The sequence below is a fragment of the Caretta caretta genome, chromosome 5 (genome assembly GCF_965140235.1).
Source record: "Caretta caretta isolate rCarCar2 chromosome 5, rCarCar1.hap1, whole genome shotgun sequence".
NCBI classification, from domain to species: Eukaryota; Metazoa; Chordata; order Testudines; family Cheloniidae; genus Caretta; species Caretta caretta.
This window is the reverse complement of record NC_134210.1, coordinates 51,688,815-51,711,378: the sequence shown is the minus strand read 5'-3', so window position 1 is coordinate 51,711,378 and position 22,564 is coordinate 51,688,815. Positions and strand designations below refer to the sequence as shown.

Genomic DNA, 22,564 nt, shown 5'->3' with positions numbered 1-22,564 from the left:
AATTGGTCATGGGCAGGGTTGGAACCTTTACATCCGCAGCACAAACCTTTACTACTTAAGCTAACAGAGTAACTGTTAATGGTAATAGGTTGTTATTAGGGCTGTCGATTAATTGCAGTTAACTCACATGATTAACTCAAAAAAATTAATCATAATTAAAAAAAATTAATCGTGACTAACTGCAGTTTTAATTGCACTGTTAAACAATAGAATACCAATTGAAATTTATTAAATATTTATGGATTTTTTTTTTACATTTTCAAATACATTGATTTAAATTACAACACAGAATACAAAGTGTGCACTGCTCAATTTATATTATTTTTATTACAAATATTGCACTGCAAAAATGTTAAACAAAAGAAACAGTATTTTTCAATTCACCTCATACAAGTACTATAGTGCAATCTCTTTATTGTGAAAGTGCAACTTACAAATGTAGATTTTTTTGTTAAATAACCACACTCAAAAACAAAACAATGCAAAACTTTAGAGCATACAAGTCCACTCAGTCCTACTTCTTGTTCAGCCAATCACTAAGACAAACAAATGTGTTTACATTTAGAGGATATAATACTGCCCTCTTCTTATTTACAATGTGACCAGAAAGTGAGAACAGGCATTCACATGGGACTATTGTAGCCGGCACTGCAAAGTATTTATGTGCCAGAGAGCTAAACATTCATATGCCCCTTCATGCTCCAGCCACCATTCCAGATGCCATGCTTCCATGACACTAGTTAAAAAACATAATGTGTTAATTACATATGAGACTGAAATCCCTTGGGGGAGAACTGTATGTCTCCAGCTCTATTTTACCAGCATTCTGCCATATATTTCATGTTATAGTAGTCCCAGATGATGACTCAGCACATGGTGTTCATTTTAAGAACACTTTTGCTGCAGATCTGACAAAACGCAATGTACCAACGAAGGTACCAATGTGAGATTTCTAAAGATAGCTACAGCACTCGACCCAAGATTTAAGAATCTGAAGTGTCTTCCAAAATCTGAGATGGATGAGGTGCGGAGCATGCTTTCAGAAGTCTTAAAAGAGCAACACTCTGATGTGAAAACTTCAATATCTGAATCACCAAAAAAAGAAAATCAACCTTCTGCTGGTGGCATCTGACTCATATGATGAAAATGAACATGTGTCGGTCCACACTGCTTTGGATTGTTATTGAGCAGAACCCATCATCAGCATGGACGCATGTCCCCTGGAATGGTGGTTGAAGCATGAAGGGGCATATGAATCGTTAGAACACCTGGCACGTAAATATCTTGCAATGCTGGCTACAACAGTGCCATAAGAACATTTGTTCTCACTTTCAGGTGACATTATGAACAAGAAGTGGGCAGCATTATCTCCTGCAAATGTAAACTAACTTGTCTGTCTGTGCGATTGGCTGAACAAGAAATAGGACTGAGTGGACTTGTAGGCTCTAAAGTTTTACATTGTTTTATTTTTGAATTCAGTTATTTTTTGCACATAATTCTAGATTTGTAAGTTCAACTTTGATGATAAAGAGATTGCACTACAGTACTTGTATTAGGTGAACTGAAACATACTATTTCTTTTGTTTTTACAGTGAAAATATTTCATGAAATATACATCACACTTATTTTTACTATATAATTATAAAATAAATCAATTGGAATATATCCGATATCAACTCGATCGAGTGACAAGGACTGCTGAATGGAACTCCTTCCAGGGTTTCATGAAATACATGTAATATATTGTATTCATTTCATGAAATGTAAACACTGAATCTAATACAAAGTATATACAAAATGCAACTGTTTAAATTGGTTTGAATTGATTCCAAATTGAGAGATTAAACTATTGAGTCTATTTGACTACATTTGAGTTGAGAAGTCTTTATGATGGAACTTAGTGCAATGTTTCAAGGCTTTGCAGATTCAGTTATGAAATCATTTTAAAAATAAGCTTAGTAGAATTTTAATATTTTGCGCACACATAAATTGCCCCACTTTATTACAGCAGACAGAATATCTTTAGTCCATATATTTTATGGGGGAAATTCCCACTTAAAAAAATCATTTCAGTTTGCTCTTTTATTGATAATGTAGTAGCTATCTTGAATGCAAATTAATACATATGACAAAACAAATTTTAAAACTGAGTAATTTTTTTTTTAAAAAGCTTTTTAATATGGTTTGTAACAGGTGTGCACATAATAAGTGTGTAACATCTGACTACTATCTGCCTTTATCATGCAAATGACTAAATAAGAAGTCCTCAAACTTACCTGTTTGACTTTTGTAATAACCAGAGCAACTCAGATTTTGACTGTCGTACCAAAGCTGCTCTAACAGGGAACGTTACAGGCTGAGTAAGTGCATCACATATCTGAGCCATCTCTTTCACCATTGCCCAACTGTATCCTATTGGAAAGATCATTTGATGCAGTATTAAGAAACTCTCCTCATTCCTATCAGAATATAAAGGCATCAAGATTTATAAAATAGTTAGATTTAAAATATACCACTGTTCCATACTGTCGACATGTGGATTTTGTGAAAATCTACTATTTCTAAAAGTGAAATTGAACAAAACATGCCTATGAACAAAAATGAAACTGACTACTCATTTTCACTGTCCAAGTTCAGAAAAATGCCAGAAGTAAATATCAGCATAAATAGTGAAAAATAAATTATACAGTATTTGTAAATTCTGTATTTCAGTTACTTAAGTGTTATTTGTAATATTTTCAAAGAAATATTAGTTATGGAAATCATTGGGAGTTCTGCCATTGACTTCAATGGAGACATGGTTTTTAACATAACAGTGACCCTTTAAAAATAAAAGGAGTACTTGTGGCACCTTAGAGACTAACAAATTTATTTGAGCATAAGCTTTCGTGAGCTACAGCTCACTTGAAAGAATAAGAAAAAAGGTAATTTTAAGAATATTTCAGAAAAAATAAAAGAAACAACTGCCATGGTTTTAAGTTATACAGAAATGAGGTGGCTAAAAATATTTTAGTTAGGGCTTGGAGAAAATATGTTTAAAAGCAAGCAATTTAACACAGTTTAAAAATTGCTTGCTTTTAACATCTATTTTTGCAAGCTTCAAAAGCTAGTAAAAAAAAATTTTAATTTGTTTTTTTCATTCAATGTAATGGAAAGTGTCAGGTAACCTTAACTACACGCATTGCTATCTCTGCCATCTATAACATCACAGTGGTAAAAACACTAGTGGCCAGCAGCATCTTGTCTACACCAGTGCTCCCACTGCTGCTGTCACTGGTGAAGCTGCACCAGTGTTAGAGTAGTGCAAACTTTTGGGGGAAAAGATTAATGTAGGTCCAGCCTGTACGTAGAACTGTGATTTAATACGCAGGTAATAACCACTTCAAATATCCAGTTACAATTAGTGCAGTTACGCTGTGTCCATACAATCACATTTTGCACAGCAGCCACACATCAAATGTATTTATACATTCACATCTATCACACTGTTTTCCTCTGTTTGTATGAAGGCACTCTGGGAAAAAAACTGGGCTGATATCACATAGTATCCCAGCCAGGAATTAAATGCCCAGGTAACTTTATCCACAGAGTACCAACATTACCACTTGGGGTAATGCACTCTTGGATGTTGTATTGCAGAGAGAGCTGGGAGAAAGAAGGACCAGACAGCCCTGTTACCCAAACATGATTAGCTGCTCCTGCCTAAAACAACACAACAGTGTTACAACCTGATTACAGGAAGACAAAAATCAACTTAGGCTGCCAGCAAGGGCAATACATAATTAACTGTCACCTTATCTAACATTCCTCTTACTTAAATACTATGCCAGCCTCTTCTGAAAACAAAGTTACATGAAAATCATGAAATATCTCCTCAAAAGCAGAAACAATCAGTTGGAATCTATGTGTCCAGTACTAGTTATGTTGTACCAACCACCTGTACGTGTGAAGTGTTAAACTAGCAATTGTCAGAATGAAATTTTATATCTTTAATGCCTTTGGCTGCTAAGTATTGTTTTTGCTGTCTTTTACCAGTGCACACATCATAAGCCCTCCATTTCCGTTTCTTAGCTTAAAAAAGTCTTCATACAATCTCTTTGATGGAAAGGCCATTTTGATGTGAAAATGCAACAGTTGCAATCATAGAAGATCAGCTGTTTTTTTATATTATAAAGTGAGGTAAGAGTGAAACAAAAGCTCCTGTCTGAGTAATAACAGTATGCATAAAATGAAGTGAACTGTAATTAAATATTTAAACTTGTATTACACTTCCTTGGACAGTCAGGTTTGTTTTCACTTTTTAAAATTTCACTTTTTAAAAATTCATGGATAATCAGCATGCAGAAGTGAACATGGCCTGATTTACAAAACCCTTGCAAAGAATTCAGCTTCACAAATTTAAATTAAAAAATACAGTAGGACATATTAAGGATCTTGTTTGAACTAACAAACTGTCTTAAACCATCTCATTGTCCTTAATTATTGCAGAAGTCTGAACAAGGATTAATTTAACAGAACATTCATACTAAGGGCCTGATCTTGCAGTAATTCAGTGGAAGTTTTGCCCAAGATGGGACTGAAATATTGACAGCTGGAAGGACTGACAGCAGCACTGTAAAAGCCCTGATATCTAAGGAACAGGTTAAAAAAATAAATACAGTTAACTTCAGTAACAGAAATATAGTGGATCTATATATGTTCATAAACCCTATTTTCCAATTCTATACTAAGTTGCAAAATGACATACATTTAATAAAATCATTGACTTTTAGTCTACTTTATTTATGTTAATTACATTTTAAAAAAACTGACACAGATGTATGCAAAAGAAATTGCATCTATGTTATTGAGGCAAACATGGAGGCAACCTCAAGCCTTGCAGCGTGTAAATCTTCCATCTTTACCTTTATTGCATTGTTGAGGCTGCCACCCAGTTGTCCAGCCCAACGATAAGGTCACATCCGGGCAGAATGAAGTTACAGTGTCTAGAAATCTTTTTGCATCCACGACAGTGTTACTTCCATTAGGTCCAGGGAGAATGTCTGCATTAATCCAGACAGGTCGCCTCAGATGCAACTTTATGCCTTCAAGAAGCATCATAGAGGGCTTCACCGCTGCTAGACTATAAAGATAAACATACTATCAGCAAGACAACAGATTCCTAGTGATATGATGGGAAAAAAATACAATACACACACACTCTATTGAAACTGTTTCCACAAGCTAGGGCTAGTTCAGGCAATGCTGTTAATCAGCTGCTGGGGACCCCCTGTTTATGAGGCCCCATCCCAATCATATCCAGATTACAAAGCTCATGTGGGTAAAGTTTATGCCTCACTGTTGCATTGTATGGAGTATGAAATGCTTCATGCTCACTGAGAGCTCTGGGGCGAGTTGCCTGATAAATCAAGATGTCTTCCTCTTCTCTTCATTGTGCCCTGGTTGAGATTCCCACCTTCTCCTGTTTAATAGGACACCTCCATCTACTATTTCCCTGTCTCACTCACAAACACATATACCTATTCTTTCTTCCTTTCCACACTTGGCATATTTAAGGCAGATGGATGAGAAATGTCACACACAATCTTGGCTACTGTAGCTGGCGGATCTATTTGCTTTGCTTTGCAGGGGCTCCAGATGTCCCTGAACTAATGCTGCTACAAGCTACTGAATGCAAAAGATAAATATCAGGCATCTCAAAATATACTTTAAAAGCTTGTAGATTTCCCTAGACAAAAGGAAAGAAATTTTTTCTCCCCAGAAACACTTCATAGGTGGAGCTTCTGCCTACCTCTTCCTGTTCTTACCTTAATATGCCAAGCTCTTGGAATTAAGCAGCACATAAGACCCAAACTGATATTATTTGTATTATCTGAGTGCCTAGGAGCCCTAGTCATGGACCAGCACCCCATTTTGCCACCACCACAGCAGTGTCCAAAACCAGCATAAAAAGTGGGATTATATGGTCAATCATGCTAATGGAGCGGATTAAAAAGATAACCAACAGGAGTAATATGCAAAAGGTTCCTATATATATACTGTACATATCTCTAATACAGGAACAGCTTTATTACTCCTAAGGGAATTCTGCATCACTGCGCATGTGCAGAATTCATGGCCCCCTGCAGATCTCTTTGCTTACCCGCAGAAAAATGACTTCTGATGGGGAAGCAAAGGGAAGCTGCAAGAGCCGTCATGTGCCCACTCCCTGGCAGTGCAGACAGGTTGGTTTGGGCACCCTGAGCAGCCGGTAGAGACTTAAATCACTGCCGGGGAGGGGCGGGGGCTGGTTAGTCATGTGTGAAAGAGAGAGAGAGACACTCTTTCCCTCTCACTCACTATAGCAGCACTCTTGGCGTGCAGGGGCAGTGCTCTGGGGTATTTCTGAAGAAGCAGGTGTGGGGCAGGCTCTGTTCCCTCAGGCGGAGGAGAATGTAGTAGCCTGCCTCCTTAGTGAATTGTTCCCATTGTTTTTAGTGAATCCTCCAGGAGTATAAAACAGGTGTAAAAATTTTAAGGCTCCTTTACATTGCCGGAGTGGTGTAAAGGAGCCTTATTGTAAAGGACAGTAGGGCCTTATAAATGCTTATGGTGCTTTAGTGATTAGAACTGTTCCAAATTTTTGGACTGAAAAAATTTCCTACCAAAATATGCTCCTTTCTGGAGATGGTCAGTAGCATAGGCGCCAACTCCGTGGCTGGAGCACCCATGGGGAAAAATTGGTGGGTGCTCTGCACCCACCGGCAGCTCCCTGTCCCACCTCTCCCAGCCCCAGCTCACCTCCGCTCCGCCTCTGCCTCCTCCCCCAAGCTCGCCACCACTCTGCTTCTCCCCCTAGCTCCCAGTGCTTGCCATGCAAAACAGTTGTTTCGTGGCGGCAAGCACTGGGAGGAAGGGGGAAGGAGGGGGGACATGGAGGGTTCCGGGAAAAGGCGGGGCCGGAGCGGGGATTTGGGAAAGGGGTCCAATAGGGGCACGGATGGGGCAGAGTTGGGATGGGGACTTTGGGTAAGGGGTTAAGATGAGGGCCAGGCAGGGGGCAAGCACCCACTGGCGCCTGGAAAAGTTGGCGCCTATGGTCAGTAGCCAGTATAAATTGTGAATTTGAGTCCCCAGCCCTCACTTGTTCTTCAGTTGCCTATGATGTAACACTAAGCATATGACTGCATATATTTGTTGACTAATAATTAGAAGTAAAGGGTCAGTACTAGCTATATTACTAACAGACAGAGGGGGTTTGGGGATTTCCTCCAATGCTCCCCACTCCCATTCTCCATCCATTGTATTTTAGTTTAGATAAATTACCAAGGTAATTGAAACCAGCTGGATTATATCCCATTATTTTGACAAAAATATGCAGAATTTAAAAATATTGTGCGCAGAAGTTTTTGGCACAGAATTTCCCCAGGAGTACTTTATCCAAAAGCTGCTGCTCTTTTGGACAGTTTCTCTCATGTTACTCTCCTGCCTGTGCTTGTACAATGTGATTGTATTTTTTAAATGCTTTTATACAATTACATTTTTATACTGCAGCATTATTTTAAAACCTTTTTGTAAAACATTGTATTTGGCTGAAAAGAAGAGTGAACTGAAAATGAGTTTTAACAATATATATTTTTTTAAAACTACTATACTTTTCCCTTCCTTCCCCGTTTCTGGCTGACACTTACAGAGTCTATATAACAATAAAAGAATTTAGCCTACCCATGTATTCTGTATTTTCATAAACACATGAAATCTGTAAATGTCAAGGTATAGTTTTATTATTAAGGACAAAAGATATAAACTGCAATTTACAACTGTCCTTCAAGTTTTGCATTTCTATTGCACACTTGATCATGCCCTTCTATGTGGCGATCCCACCCCCACATTTTGATTGTAAAAAACAGCTACTGTGCATGCATATTAAGGCACAAGTATATGGAATTTTCCAATGGAAAATTTCCAGCCATCCTCGTGCGCATGTTCTAAAGGCCTGTTTTTGGCCTGAGGAGGGTTTAGACTGGTCAGAGCCCTGGCCAAAGGAGGGACGAGGTGTCTTGCTAGAGTTTCTATTCCTCCTGCGTGAACTCTCTTGCCTATTTTGAGGCTGGTAACTTCTCAGTGGGGGCTGTGGTCTAAAATGCCTCCGCTAGTTGGCAGGAGTGTGAAGGCCAAGGGACTTTAGGGTGGCCCTAGAGTCCTTAAGGCTGTGCAGGCGGGAGTCAGTCTTTTCTGAAAATAAATTCTGACCCTCAAAGGGGAGGTCCTAGATGGTCTGCTGGACCTCATATGGGAGGCCAGAGACCTGCAGCCAGGAACTCCTCCTCGTGGCCACCCCAGTCGCCATGATGCATGAAGCCACGTATGCTGCATTCAAAACTGCTTGCAGAGACGTCCAGGAAATTAGTTTACCCTCCTCTACTAGCACAGAAAACTCTGTGCAAGAGTCTGGAGGCAGGAGTTTGGTAAACTTTGTCAAGGCCCCACATGTATTAAAGTTATATCTGCTGACCACCTCTGGATGGTCAGTGATGCAGAGCTACAACCCCCCGTCGAGTAAACCTTTCTCCCGAAAAAGCCCAACTTTTTGGCCTCTCGACTTTTCAGGGAGCCTGGTAGCCCTGGTGCTCACGCTGGTTGGCCACGTCCACTACAAGTGAGTCCAGTGGGGGGTGCGTATAGAGGTGTTCGTACCCCCTTGAGGGGACACAGTATCTCCGCTCAGACCTTTTCGCAGTGAACGGCAATGAGGACAGGGTCTACCACAGTATGTTGGTGGCTTCGCTAATGGTTTTGATCAGCAGCAGCACGATATGGGATGGCCCAGGAGGGGAAAGGATATCCACCATTGGGTCGGTCTCCTCCACCTCCCACTCTATTTTAATATTGAGGTTCTGAGCCACCCACCTCAGCAGCTGCTGTAAGACCCTGCTGTCCTCCAGGGCTGGGGCAGTTGATGTGCTGGCCACTGCCTCATCAGGTATGCAGATCAGCTGGGTCACCGTCAAAATCTCTGGTGTCAAAGGTGTGGGCGGTGTCCTGAAGGACACAGAGACCACCGATGCCGATCTGGAACTGTAGCTCTGCCCTTGGCTTTGATGATAAGCCCAGGGCGTCCAAAGTGGCCACCAAGGAGCTTGCCACTGGCCCAGCCATGGTGCCGGGTAGGAGTGGCGGTCTTGGCGGGAGTGGGACCTCCTGCTCCTACTGGAGCATGACTCTGCTTCCGACTCCGAGGCCTCCGACTCGGATGGGTGCTGCAAACTGGGGGTCCGGAGCAGCTCCTCCACGAGGGTGGCCAGTGCCAGGGAGTGATGCACTGGGGATGATGCACGCATCGCCATCATTGCCGGCTTGCCGATGGATTGCACTGGTGCCCAAACCAGTGCCAGCGACCTCTCCCGCCTTGGAGGGGAGGCTGGTGCCATAAGTGCCAGAAGGTCCGATGAAGCCTCGAATGCCTCAGGCATGGAGGGGAGCTGCAGGTCTTCTTGGTGGTGGGCTGGCAAGCGATGAGGGTCCAGACTCGACTGGACCCCCCGCTGGGGCAGGAATCGACATGAGCCGTAGCGGTTGGGCACTGGATGGAGGCTTACCGACTGCCTGGTCCTTAGACCTGGTCAGGGAATGTCCTCTGTCCAACCTCTTCTTTTTGTGAGGTACCAGGGATTGAGACCAGTGCCTCACAGAGGTCTGGGTCCTGTGCACAGAGCCGTGGTGGTGCCGAGGATCTCTAGAGAAGCCCTTCCTTGGCACTGGCTCACGCATCAAGATGCTTGGAGCTGGCTCCCCCATGCCAGGTTCTGACTGAGGCTGAAGCGCTGCCTCCATAAGTAAAATACAGAGGTGCTGATCTCTGTCCTTTAGGGTCCTAGGGCGGAACTCTCTGCAGATCTTACAACGTTCGCTAAGGTGGCCCTCACTGAGAATACTTCAAACACTAAGTGTGCGGGTCACTTCTGGGCATAGACCTGCCACAGTCGGTACATGCCTTAAAGTCCGGGGACCCAGGCATAGCCCGGTGCCAGAGGAATGTTGCGGGGGGAGGGAAGCCCCCCAAAGGAAACATATGAATCTATTTACACTGACTATACAAATAAGAATTATACTAGTACTATATACACTAAAAAGGACACTGTGAAGAACACGCGCTTGCCAAGGCAAGAGCAACTGGGAGTTCCAGCTGGCCGTAACAAGCGGTAAGAAGGAACTGAAGGGGTGGCGGGTCAGCAGGGCCCTACATTGAGTGCCCAGAGAGCACCCAGGCCGACCCTATACATACTGCTGGGGAAAATCTTCCATCTGTCATGCACGCGGCATGCGCACACCTGATTGGAATGGACATGAACAAGCACTCAAAGAACAGATATTTATAACAATTTATAATACAAACATTTTTCAGTTTTCTACCCTCAGTACTTCTGAAAATCCAGTACCATATCTCTGAATATGGGCACCGAGAAAATGAGGAATATACAATACCTCTACTCTTGAACTAACAGAGTAACTGGAGAGGATAAAAGCCCACCGTTGCTATGTGGACCATTCACTACAGAGGAATAAGACAAACGCTTTGTCAGTGGGTTTCACAGCTATTTGCTGTCAGCAGAAAAATGTAGAAACTGGGAAATCCTGAGGTAGATTCCAAATTCTGAAATGGATTGTTTCTAGTGGTTATTTATGCTTCTATCCTTTACCCCAGCCTCTATGCGTCTCTGTTCGTAGCCAATCTCTCCAGATCCAATTCCACCCCACACTCTCTGTCTATCCACCCCACCACCCCGACTTTTGTGACCTACCCTCTAAGCTCCTACACATCCCCATGACTCCTGCACCCTTCTGCTCCTATCCCCAGGGAGCCTCCGCAAGTACCTCCATCCATCCTTATATACACCCCTCTCATATTAAATCTCACCCCCCAAAAAATCCCCATTAGCCCCAGAAAACCCTTCCCTACCCTCCTCAAATATTCCCCCTCCCGTACTGAGACCCAGCGCCCCAACTCCCTCGATCAGTCCCAATGGCCCCTCCCCAACCCCCCTTATATACTTCCCCTCCCCCACTGAACCCCAATACCCCATCTAGCCCCTCTCCTCTAGAGGAGTGGGAGGTCCTGAGGTGGGGAGTCATGTCCTATTGCTGGGTGGGTGGCCCTTTGGAAGGGTGACCAGGCCAAATTTGAATGAGCAGCGCTGTGACCCTGTGGACTGGGTTGCAATGCCCAAAGCAGAGAACTGGCCCCAGCTCCGCAGGACAGGAGCTGCTGCTGCTTGGTCAGTTTTTCATTTTATGTTGTTTATAAAGGTTCTTTTCCCTTCTGTGTGTTACTTTGCATTTGTGAAATACATGGGGCTTTACCAATCTGTATTTGTACCAGGCTAGTTGCTCCTTTGCCTCTATGCTGCCTGAATGCCAGTGAGTTAGGGCCGCTTTGAGAGCCCTAGAGAGAAAGTCGCCCTGATCTCAGCTCCAGTGCCTGATGCCACAGTGGCCCCTAATAGCCAGAAGGATAAATTGCAGGGAAAATCCTGAGCCTGCATCCCTAGGTTGAAGCATGCTCACTACATCTTTGAATCTTTGAAGAATAACGATAACACTCTCTAACAAATCTTCACGAAGCATGTGCAAACTGCAGTTTCCAGAAGATTACAATTTAACCAAATTTGAGTGAATTTTCACAGGAACAGCAAAAGGCACATCCTTCACATAAAAGCAACCCACTGTTAAATTGCAAATCCATGCTCCAAAGCATAAAGGCATGAGGACTTCTTGAGGAATAGGTGGTAAGAATTATTTAACAACTTCTTCTTCCCTAATCTCATTCTCCAAAATAGCTAATTTGTTCTCAAAACAAACAAACAAAAAAAATCAGTAGCTTAAGCTAGATACCTGGCATGAAAATTTTCGGTCTGAACAGTTACAGTTTGGCAAAGTTAAAAGCAACTGAAAACAAGGTATTATAATGGAAAGTGCTAGGCAACCTTACCTACTGGTGATGCTACCAGCTCCGCCATATGCAATAATTACTATACAATATTTTAAAATACAATAACTGTTTATTGCATATGCAATATTATTGGTAGTCTAAATACTGTAAAGCCTTGGGACAAACAGCTTCACTGCATCCATTAATAAAAATAAGTTGTGTTTGAAAAATACTTCTCCAGTGCACAGATATTCATAAAAAGAAACCACACACACACACAAATAAAAAACAAGTTTTGGTACCATTTGTGATTAATCATTTCTGATGGTACTGTATTTCATTACCACTTATTATGTTTGATTGTATTTCACTATTCAGTAATGCATACATTATAGTAAAATGTATTGTTAATAAAAGTTCTGTAAACAGAAGTTTGCCCTACAATGGACAGCACCAACACACAACCAGTCGGTGGTAACTATTAATAAATAATAATAATGCAGAATCCTTGTGAATCTTTTATATACCTCTTAAAATCCAGCTTGATGCCTTTTTTAGTGTTCACAATCTCATTTAGCCATGTCTGCAATGTGTTGTCACTGTTTGTTTCAGGAGGATGAGCCATGATTGGTTCACCATTTCCTTCTTCCTCACCACAAAGAAGAATATCTGCTTCTACCATATGAGCAGCACCTGTTCATTTAAAACATTAATATTGTGACATATCCAGATCCCCAACTTTTCAGATTTTGTGCATGTATATTATATATTACACACAAAAACTACATTAAAATAACATTATAAGATTGCAAAGTCAAGCACTCCAAAGTTAGGAAATGCCTGTGCAACTTTAATTCAACCTTCTGCATATGCATTATGACAGCGTTTACTTATATGATCACGTACTATTTATTCCACAAGACCCCAGCCTCATTCACTGCATAGGATTGATGGTACTCACTTGATGAACAGCTATTCAATATTTCGTTTTATCCCCATTGTTACTTATGTGACCCTAGGCTTTATTTACTGCACACTATTCACCGTGCTCTGACTACAGAATTATTAATTTCCCCATGGGCTTTTCTACAGGACTCATCGTTACAGTATCCAAGTATTTCACAAACATTAACTTATTTACCTTGACAACACTCCTGTCAGATGATAGGGGTGGTATTATCCCCCATTTTACAGATGTAGAGCTGAGGAAAAGAGAGATTAAGGTCAGAAGTGTCCACTAATTCTGGGTGCCCAATTTGAGATGCCTAGGACCTGATTTTTCATAGTACCTAGCATTTTATATGTTCAAAGCAGAGCCTTTATATGTTCAAAGTCAGTTGCAGCTCAGAGTGTGCGGCACTTCTATAAATCAAATCCCAGGGTCTCAAGTTCAGGCATCCAGAAATGAGGAACCTGTGAATAGTGGAATTTAAGCAACTTGACTATAGTATCACAAAGGAATTCTGTGGCAGAGGTAGAATTCAGTTCTTCAGAGCAGCATTCATCTGACTTAATCATGAGATCCTCCTTTCTCTTGCTGCAATCTCATTCACAAACACCTTTCAACTTCTGCAACAAATGAGGCAGGGGTCCTACAGACAACAGTCTCCTTCACAACACAACCCAGAGCAGGTCCGTCATGTGCACAGAATGAAGTAGGGGTCCTGTTCAAAAAGTAGTATGATCACATAATTAAAGTCTGTATCATAATGAATATGCAAAAGGGTGCCAAATTAAGGCTGCACAGGCATTTCCTAACTTTGAATCCTTGGCTTAGCAACTGCACTGTTCTTTTCATGTAAATTTTTGTATGTTATTTCTTAGGTTTTTAAAAAAGCAAACTGAAAAAAACCAACAGAAATTGCATCATGTGACATCACATTTACACTTATATGGCAGTTTTAGAAGGTTTAGATCATAGGCGCCGAGTTTCTAATCTGCTGGGGGGTGCTCCCCCCGGCTCCAGGCAGGCACCATCCCCACTCCACCCCTTCCCCCAAGGCCCCACCCCTCCTTGAGTGTCTTCCCAACCCCTCCCCGCCTCCTCCCCCGATCACATTGCACCCTCACTCCTCCTCCCCAGAGCCTCCAGACGGCGCGAAACAGCTGATCTGCGGTAGGTGCTGGGAGGAAGGGGGAGATGCTAATTGGCGGTGCCCACCAGCGGGCAGGAGGTGCTGGGGGGAGGGGGAGGTTCTGCTATGGGGGCTGCCAGTGGGTGCTCAGCACCCACCAGTTTTTCCCCAGGGATGCTCCAACCCCAGAGCACCCATGGAGTCAGCACCTCTAGTGTAAATCCACTGGACAGGCCATGGCCACTTGAGCTAATGGAGTAAATGATAGCAATAGTTGGTTGTCATCCTCTGTGACAGCACTAGATGGAGATGAGACATACACCTGGTCACTGGGTTTCACAATATGTGCTGCCAGCAGATAAATGGTGAGACTCAGGAATCTCAGGTTCCACTCCAGACTCTGGAAAGGAGTGTTCTCTAGTGGTCACTGCAAGCTTGACCTTTTGTGCTTGGTCTCCTCCAACATGTCCTTATTGCAGTATTGTCTCTTCCCCATCTCTGGCTCCTCGCCCCAGTTTCCTCATTGCAATCCTGTTCTCCTTGCCCAAACAATCCCAGTCTCCCCTGACAGACTCCCCATCTAAGCCCAAGTCCCCACCCATGTCCAGTCCCAATCTCCTTGCCCAGCCAGCCTAATTCCCCACCAGCTCTGACTTCTTGTCCCTTGTCTCCTTGTGCAGCCTGTCCCCATTTCGTCTTCCCAGCTGATCTGATCTGTCTCTCTCCAACCCCTGGCTTCCAGTCATCTCCATAGTTTCAGCCCCTCTCCCCATCCAATCTCAGTCCAATCTCCTCATCCACCCTGCCTTGTCCAGCCAGTCCCAATACCCCCACATACCCTATCTGATCTCAGTGTCATTGTCCCTAGCTCCCTTCCCGCAATAGCTCCAGCCTCTCCTCCTCCATGGCTCCCATTCCTCTTTCCCAACCAATCACAGCTCCCATGCTCCACCAGTTCCCAGTCCTAGCCTCCTTGCCCAACCAGTCCCTGTCTCCTCCCCAACAACATCCAGTCCCAGTTTCTCTCTCCCCACCTGGCTCCCAGTCCTAGTCTCCCCCGCAACCCGCCCCCCCCCAGTAATTGTCCCACCAAGCTCCTTGTCCCAACCTACTCCTTTCCCTCACCCTAAGTCTTGCTCCTGTCCCCTCTGTACACAAGTCAGGCAGCTTCCTCCTTCACACTGCCTTGGCAACAGAAGAATGGGGGTCATTGAGAGCACAGGCAAGACAGTCTCCCTGCTCTCAGTTCTGGGGCCCAGTCCCACACCAGGCTGGAGAAGCAATTACAGGAAAATTCCTTCTGAGTTCTGTAGCCAGGGGAACATACAATGTCACCCTGTAGGGCTGTTGTACACACAGTCTGGTCAACACTAAAAGTTGCGAGGGGATGGATCATTCTCAGTTGCTGTGTGAAGACAGTGCATGCTCAGTTCAGTCATCAACAGGAGCTATGAAGGGATGGAGCATGCTTAGTCATTCTGTGGGTATGGCGCATGTGCAGTCTGGTTAGCACTAGGACTTAGAGGGGATGGAACATACTCAGTGAGGATAGAATTTTAGGAGATTTTAGCTGCTAAACTTTAAGAAGTCTCTACTAAACCTATGTGAACTGTGGTTTTTCAAAGGCTTATAACTTAACCAAATTTGCATGGCTTTTCACCCAGGAACAGAAAAGGCATATCCCTCATAAGGCCATTCCCCTACCAAATGTCAAGCTTCTTCTCCAAAATATGGGTGTACCAGAGTTTCTCAAAGAAAAGGTCTCCAGATTTTTTTTAATATGGCCAAAATAACTTATCTTTCCTTAGCCCCATTCTCATAACTGACTCAACAATCCTGGCTGAAACTTTCCAAAACAATTCAGCCTGAGACAGATAGCCAGCATGGACAACTTCAGCCCAAATGTTAAAAATGGCAAAGTTATAAGAAAAGGAAAACAGGCTCTTATAAAGGAAAGTGTCGGGCAATCTTAATAGGTAGTCCTACCAGCCCCACCTAGAATACATATATGCACATATTTTAAGTTACTTAGATTTTAAAACTTGAGACATAATATGAGACATAACTTTACTTTCAGTAAGCAGCAGAGTAGCTGAGTTACCTATTTTACTAATTCCTTCACAAATCTAATTAATTCCACTGGAAACAAAATCTAATAATTTGAGGTAATTAAATCTTCATGAAGAAAAAAAAAATACAGTTCAGAGCTTCTAAGAATGATTATCCAATATATTCACATTAAAATATTTTAAAATCTTTATTTTAAAAAGCAATTAATAGAAGAAGATGATCTGTTAATGTAAGACCACAAATCCTTGGAACCCTAGACTGTTTGCAAAACCTCCATGTTTCCAAATGTAACTGATGACTAGATCACAGTCATCACTATCAACTAAGACAGAAGCAGAAGATCACCACTATCACTCCAGAAAAATGAATGAAGCCTATTGGCAGATGTTTTTGTATTCTCTGTCTTGATGGGAATGACAGATTTTGGTGACATTTTTGGGTAGTTATCTGCATCTGTGTATCACAGAATAGCTCACACAAGTTCAATTAAAGAGTGCAAAATCAAAATTCTTCAATCACTGTTGGCAGATATCAAGTGAACTCAGGAGTAGATTCAATATTAAGATTATGGAACTATTCACATAACTACACTTCAGTCAGATTTTCTTGGATATATGCCATAAAAGGAACAGTGGACTTATTTCATTTGATTTCATCTGAATGCACTGTTCACATCCATAAGTGGAATTCTGGACAGTGGCTTATATGAGAGCATTGAGGACTGACCAGTTTGCACTTTGAAAATTCCACTCAAGGTCTATTAATAAATGACATCTTAAACTGGATAAGGACAAAAACAGGGTGGTCGCTTAAGAGAAGACAACACAGAGTAGTTGTTGATTTAGTGTGACAAAATAACTGGTTAGCAATTATTAAAAATCAAGCAGAAAAATATCAGGTGGATAGTCATAATCAATGACATCTTGAAATGTACTATGCTACTTCAGCTCATGACAAAGATACAAGTTATTTTTGGATGCAGCGTTCACCAACAAGATTGTTACCTTTGTGCCTTCAACAGCAATGAATACACCACTTAGGAAGACAGCTTGGGTGACAGAATGAACAAAACTATTAATTACCATATCCATACTTGTGCTTTGTCAATATGGGTGACAGCACAATTAAACTAACTTTTATGGTCACAACAGAGACACATTCTACATTTAATAGCCAAGTCTCAACATCCTTACAAATGCAGACAGCAATTCAGTATGTGGGGTAACAGTCTTGATAACAGTCAAATCACTTGCATTTGGCAGATGTGCTTCTTGGGGTGTAAAAATATCAAAGTACGCATTTAGGAGACAAATAAAGATTGTTTACCCAAAAGAACCAAACTGAGTATATCCTTTCCACAAATCCAAATGGAATTTAATTACATCTTAACTTTGGACTCTGCAACACACTAATCTATGTTATGTCACCAAACTAAGATTATAGCATCATAAAAATATTTTATGTGAAAACAATATTGACAGATCCATTTTCCAAAATACACATACAATACTTACTTTGTATTGCCTTTTTCATTTGTGATCTGTTGTTTGCTGCATGATACCAGATGATTTCTGCTCCATCTCTGGTTTTAATCTGTTCAGTGTTCAGAAAATAATCCAATACATTTTCACTCCAAGCTCCTATGTCAATAATATTTAAAGTAAGTACTGCATACATGAAGAAAAGTTTTAAATACTTTCTTACCATTGCAACTGAAAAAGGAAGAAAGACATCAGAAAAGAAGAGACTAAGCAAATACCTTTCCAATCCTGCTTTAAAAAACACAATCCGCAGACTACATGAAGTCCAAATTCAACTTCTTTCTGGGGATTTAGTTTACTAGCAGAGAAAATAAGACAAAAACCTTCTCCTGGTCTTGGTCGTTCCAAAGGTTCCTCCCAAAAGACTATTCAGTCCTCACATTTGATCTTCTCTTTTCATGGTTCAGAGTAGCAGCCGTGTTAGTCTGTACTCGCAAAAAGGAGTACTTGTGGCACCTTGGAGACTAACAAATTTATTTGAGGCATAAGCTTTCATGAGCTACAGCTCACTTCATCTGATGAAGTGAGCTGTAGCTCACAAAAGCTTATGCTCAAATAAATTTGTTAGTCTTTAAGGTGCCACAAGTACTCCTTTTCTTTTCATGGTGTAATTTGCACGGCTCTTGTAAACAGTAAGGTAGCATGTAACTTGCTACCTCGGCTCAGTAAATCAGCAGGATTAGCAGCTACTAACAAAAAGAGTGGGTGTATGACAGATAGTATCCAGAAACATCTTGGGACAAACCTTATTAAATTGAGTTTAATATCTTGGGAGTCCATTGTATTAAAAATGCTATTGTCTGTGTGTTACTGAGCTATTGTATGTATTTCCATGGAACAGTAAATAGGATAACAGTAGGGGACGATCAGGCAAATTCATTCAGATTGTAACAGCTCCAGAGAAACACTCTCCTCCCCCCTCGGTAAGGTCCACATATACTAGTTCAAACTGAATTCTCCAGGGAACAACAGACAAAGAAAAGATTTTTGGATAAATAGCCTGGTTTTAAACGGGCTCCGTTGCACCTTTCTGATCTAAGTGACAGACAGGATTTCTGGTCCAAGATAGGCCCCAATCCTTAGGGAAAGACTGAAAGGATTTTGACCTACTGAGGCCCCATAAAACTAAGTGCTTGTTCTGAGCCGAAGCTGTGATGAACTTATGACCACAGTTCCCATCATCACTGTGTGGGGTCTGAAGGACTAATTGCCAACCAGAGCCCTTGTTGAAGTGAGAGGGTGATCTCTGGCAAACTTATTAGCATCTGTATAGATTATTTTATTTTTTTTATACGTTTTCTCTGTAATGCTTTCTATCTTAAGACTAAAACTGCTTGCTTAGAAACAGCTGTGGGTAATTTATGACTAAGGCTATGTTTTAGTCACAGGTATTTTTAGTAAAAGTCATGGACAGGTCATTGGCAGTAAACAAAAATTCATGGCCTGTTACCTGTCCATGACTTTTACGACATACCCCTGACTAAAACTTGGGGGGAGGGGCTCTTGGTGTGCCACGGGTACTCAGGGCGGGTCGCGGCCAAAGGCGGCATTACAGGTGCTTGGGAAGGCTGGGGCATGCTCCTTACCCAGCTACTGGGAAGCGGCGACCTCCAGCTCTTAGCTCCATGTGCTGCTTCCGCTCCGCCCCAAGCCCCAGTTCTGCAGTTCCCATTGGCTAGAAACTGCAGCCAATGGAGCTGCGGGGGCAGTGCCTGCAGGCGGAGGCAGCACATGGAGCTAGGAGCTGAGGGAGGGGAGTTTCTGTTGCCCTTCTAGGGAGCCCCTCCCCTCCCCTCCCCCAGTGAGCACCTCCCCACACCCCAATCCTGAGCCCCAAACTCCTGCTGCTGGGAGGTGGGGGGGCCCAAGATTGCTCCAGCAGCAGCTGGTGTGACTGGCCCAGGGGCTGCCTGAGCTGCTCAGGTGGCTCCCAGGCCAGGCACACGGGCCGCTGCAGAAGTCACAGAAAGTCACAGAATCCATGACTTCCCTGACAAACACTGAGCCTTACTTATGACTGTGGCAATCATACTACGGTACCATCTCTGAGAAGTGAGGCAGACCTACTTATGCAGTCTGTCTTTTGCTGGGAAAATCACACTATAGTCAGGGAACTGTGCAATATCCTAGTCAGGAGGGAGAGAGATGCAGTTTCCGCCCAAGAAAGGCAACAGCTAGGGAGCTAGAAGCCTGAGAATAGTGCCCTTGCTGAACCACTAAGGGGAAACACAAGTTGCCCTGAACTGTGACAAAGTGTTTTAGTAAACACTGCCAGTTTGTTACAGGGAGGAAGTGAAAGAGGGGCTAAAATATAGAGAGAGGGAGGAAAAAAGAGACTGAGAGGAAAAGATTGCTAGTGAAACCAAAATTCCCATTTATCCATAATTCTATAATCCTCTCTCATCTGTTGTAGTCTCTTCTTCTACCTTCCGTTGGCAAGAAAATGATGGTATAATAGGTGCAGCACTACAGAGATTTTAAGTGTAACTATAAAATCTCCCTGGTTTTACAGGTGCTTCTGTTGCCCTTATGACCCTCACCACTATGGCATCTTCCTTTCATTCATCTGAACTGTGTTAATCTATTCCTCTGGAAGCCTCAGGTAATAAATTCAGATTGTTGTCCCATTGTTACAATGTACTTCCCATTAGACCTCTGCGTGGGACTATTTTTAATTCCACTACCACTGTTATGCCAGAGGGTCCCACTGCAGGGCTCTACTTCCCATACAAATTCCCAGCAGGAAACAAAAATCTGATAAACACAGAAAACTCTTTTCAGCTTAAGGCTGCAGTCTCTCAGTCTGAGGGCATATTATCTTTCAAGAGTGAGAGTTTTTAAAAACAACAAACCACCTGATGTAGAGTTTAGTTGCATTTCTCAAATAAGGCACCAAAACTATTTTCATTTTGCCCCTGGATATACCAGCCCACCATCTTCCTGATGTATATTTACTATCAAAACTGCAACAAAGAATGCTCATTTTTGAATTTGTTTCATATATAGAGAGCCCTGCAAATCATGGATATCCATTTTATATCCACAGACCATTTTTGTGGATCAGATGCGGACCCAAATTTTGTATCTAGAGCCCCGCAAATCTGTGGATAACTGCTTTGTATCCATGGACCATTTTTGCAGATGCAGATACAAATTTTGTATCCATGCAGGACTCTACATATATAGATCTTAGATACTAAGTGTGATGATTTGCCAGCACACTAACTGTTGTTTTTTTTATTAAACTGTTCTGATATGATTAGGGGATGATGCCTGTGAAAGTAAGATGCTAACTTTGCCTAATGACACTTGGATAATTGGTTGACTCTACCCTTAAGGAGGAATGAGAAATGACTGCCTCCATTCAATGCCTTCTGCCTCAAGCAGGAATTCATAGAATCCTTTTGTGTGTCCTGTGTAAACAAGGCTGTAAAGCAGCACACCATTGTACTATTAAGACATCTAGTTTTTCTGATCATTAATAAGATTGGACTGTTGCACGAGTCAGATCGTTTGGGTGCCTTGTTTGAGAACTGCAATCTTGATGCTGCAGTTCCTGATTTTATATTTTCTTCAGATCTCAATATTTATGCAAGATAAGCCACACTCACACTGCTAAGTACTGCGACTTTACTTCACCTCCATAACAATTCAGTAAGAAAATTTCTTTAGTTTAGCTAGTCACAGCATGAAAATGAAAAGCAAAGAAAATTTGGAGGGTGAGGGGGGGTGTTACCCTTCTTGAGGTTGGCTGGAAGAGAGGTTCATTAACATACACCTTTTAAAAACCTTAGAAGGGTAGCCATATGGGGCTTGCCAGGAGCATCCCAAGCCCTAGGAACTATAAGGAAAATTATCAAGAGCCCTCTCACACTCCAGGATCTATGCTCGTGGACAGACACAGGCAGGAGGGCCCCTAGCAGCAGAGGATTGCAGGCTTTTTGCGAGGGTCTGAGGCGCGCAGTAGAGAGGTCGGCGTAGGGAGCGAAGGGACAGCTCCCTAGGACAAGACAGCCCATGGCGGATGCAGGAACGTTTCCGCCACACTTTCACGCGACCCGCGGGTGTTTTCTGCTCGTCGCGTGGGCCGCGGGTTGCTTAATTCTGCGCCGTGGGCGACCTGACGCAAACACGCTCGGATTCATGACGTCATGTCACAAATGCCACTAGCGTCACGAAATCTCTTTCCCCTCACTTATAGTCTCCGGTTCCGGCGGGTTCTCCCCGCCATTTAATCTGGGGTAGGGGTCGGTCTTCTGTCCAGACGCCCTGCAACTTGCGTCCTCCCGGCCAGGCCATGCCCCCAAAGCCAGCGCCCCTAGGCAGAGCCTCTTGCCCGCGCGCCAGGCGGCTTCCTTCTCCGGGAGACTGGGGAAGGGGGTTGGTTTGCCAGGGAAGCGGGGCTACCGCCGCCCCCCAGAGCAACGCACGCAGCGAGCGCCGAAGGGCCGGGCACCGGCGCTGACGACGCCTCAGGGAGGCCGGTCGGGGACAAGCGTGTGACGGGGCGTCTGGGAGAGCAGGCAGGGCGCGTAGCTGGGCTCAGACGATGCCTCCGGCGGCTGCACCGCTCCCTCGCCCTAACCCCAGCCAGGCCTCCTCGCCCTCGGGCTGAGCCGAGCCGCAGTTGGTTTACCACAGCTCCAGTACCGCAGCCCGCCCAGCAGGAGGGCACCTGGCTCTTACCGAGCTCCCGCTCCATGGCTGGGCGCAGGCGCCTGGGGTCTTGCCGGCTTAGCCCCGCCTCTTGTGGCCGGGACTCGATTCGGCCTCGGCCTCGGGGCGCAAGGATCCGGGATTCCCCTCGGAACAGCGGTTGCTCCTGTAAGGCAGCACAACGTCTCGTGACTGCTAGTGGGACCGGAAGCCGTCTTGCTCCGCGAAAGAACTAGTTCCTAGTTCTTGCTGCCTCCTTCCCAGGTGCCAGGGCCGGAAACCCCGCTGAGGGCCCAGTTGGGCACACTGCGGCC

At 43.4% G+C, this 22,564-nt stretch overlaps 1 protein-coding gene across 3 annotated transcripts in view; it reads right to left on the bottom strand.

The window, feature by feature from the left end:
- FAM151B (family with sequence similarity 151 member B) overlaps positions 1–22,404 on the bottom strand; it is a 35,035-nt gene extending 12,631 nt beyond the window's left edge. Inside the window, exons 1-5 of one of the 3 annotated variants that reach the window (XM_048851870.2) lie at positions 22,281–22,404; positions 17,568–17,693; positions 12,436–12,601; positions 4,905–5,122; positions 2,277–2,412 (exon numbers count right to left, since the gene is read on the bottom strand). In XM_048851870.2, the coding sequence (XP_048707827.1) occupies positions 2,277–2,412; positions 4,905–5,122; positions 12,436–12,601; positions 17,568–17,693; positions 22,281–22,296 (662 nt within the window). In that variant the 5' untranslated portion in view covers positions 22,297–22,404. The other 2 variants (XM_048851869.2, XM_075128549.1) reach the window with 2 other exon arrangements.
- Positions 22,405–22,564: the final 160 nt, after the last annotated feature.